Source organism: Loa loa, assembly GCF_000183805.2.
Source record: "Loa loa unplaced genomic scaffold supercont3.2301, whole genome shotgun sequence".
Lineage (NCBI taxonomy): Eukaryota > Metazoa > Nematoda > Chromadorea > Rhabditida > Onchocercidae > Loa > Loa loa.
This window is the reverse complement of record NW_018110480.1, coordinates 1-1,400: the sequence shown is the minus strand read 5'-3', so window position 1 is coordinate 1,400 and position 1,400 is coordinate 1. Positions and strand designations below refer to the sequence as shown.

The 1,400-nt window shown below is 35.7% G+C and overlaps 1 protein-coding gene across 1 annotated transcript; it reads left to right on the top strand.

The window, feature by feature from the left end:
• Positions 1 to 384: 384 nt before the first annotated feature.
• On the top strand, positions 385 to 746 carry LOAG_19156 (hypothetical protein; the record flags this gene model as incomplete). Its single annotated transcript, XM_020451810.1, has 2 exons — positions 385 to 479; positions 638 to 746. Coding segments are annotated over 2 exons (204 nt in total), but the record flags the coding sequence as incomplete, so codon positions are not given.
• Between the last annotated feature and the right edge of the window lie 654 nt (positions 747 to 1,400).

Below are 1,400 nucleotides of genomic sequence, written 5' to 3'. Positions count from 1 at the left end.
GTGTTTTAACATTGTCGCAATAAATATGTCATTTCAGTGCACGCATCAATCCGAAAGAGGCTGGCAGAGTGTTAATATTCTACGGATTTTGACGTAAAAGCATGGACTATTCTCGCAGTTACAAATAGCAGCGAAGAGTTGAGAACAAAGTTTGAGAAGTGGAAGGTTTGACTTGTTTATTCGCTCTAATTGTTTTTTAATTTACTTCAGCTTGTTCGTAATCGCTAATATTGTGAAGTCATTTTCTCATTAAAAGCATGCTAATTCTTCAAAATTTTGGGGCTTAGACTACGTTTTTTGCACGACTTCATATGTTGTCAAAATTTATCAAAAACATGCTCGTTATGACTTTCCTAATTGTGTAAAATTATCCTTTTTTTGCAGAAGGAATTGCTCTTCCTTAACAGTCATCAACTAATAGCCTTCCATTTTACTGTGGTCAATGGCACTGAGCCGGAGGATAGCGAAGAGATATTCAGGTAGGATATTAAGAATATTCAACAAGACATTCATGATCAGTTTCCTGAATCACATATTGTTGTATTACAGAAATGTCACAGCAAAAGTGAACAGGGTTCTGTTGGCTTTGCTTTTTCTCTGATCTAATAAGACTGTTAATATCATTATTTGTTTGCAGTAATACATTCCCAGACATTCCGCTGAGTACGTTACGTTTACTTGATGAGTCATCGATGACTGGAGTTGGCCATGGAAATCGTTTCCATCCCGGTCCTGTGTATGCAATTGTTGGTTTTCGAAAATTTGGTGGAAATGTTCTACCGGGGAAAATGTTCCAGAGGAAAAAGTTCTACCAGGGAAACTATTTCAGAGAGAGAAGTTCTACCGGGAGAAATGTTTCAACGTTTCAGATAATTGATTCTTATCTTTTCATATGATTGATTATTTCACAGGTCATAAAGACATTGTCATGAAGATGTGATAAATATTTGGTAATATATAAAAACGGATGATTCATTTGAAGTGTCGAATATCATGCAAAATATGCAAATTAAACAGCCAATTTGTTGATTACTGCATACTTTTTCAAAGTGCAATGCCAAAGGTGCACAGAGCCAGAAGTGCGAATCCGGCTCAGGGGAACGGAACGGAAGTATGATATATGAAGCAAGATTTTATGAAGTATGATCCCAATAACTCCTACGATAATAATTTGACTGTCGGTTAATTGATAGGTCATTAAGTTGGGGATATGCTACTAGCAAATGTATTTGGAGAATAGAAAGAATACCGTAGTTTGTTGTCCGGTGGTAGCGAATATGCGAAGATGTCGTTGTTTGTGGTTTCGTCACGAAGGACATGCGAATAGGATATATTATCTGCTTGACTGTAAAAACTAAACTGTTTCGGATTTTTTCTTATATATATATATATATTTTTTT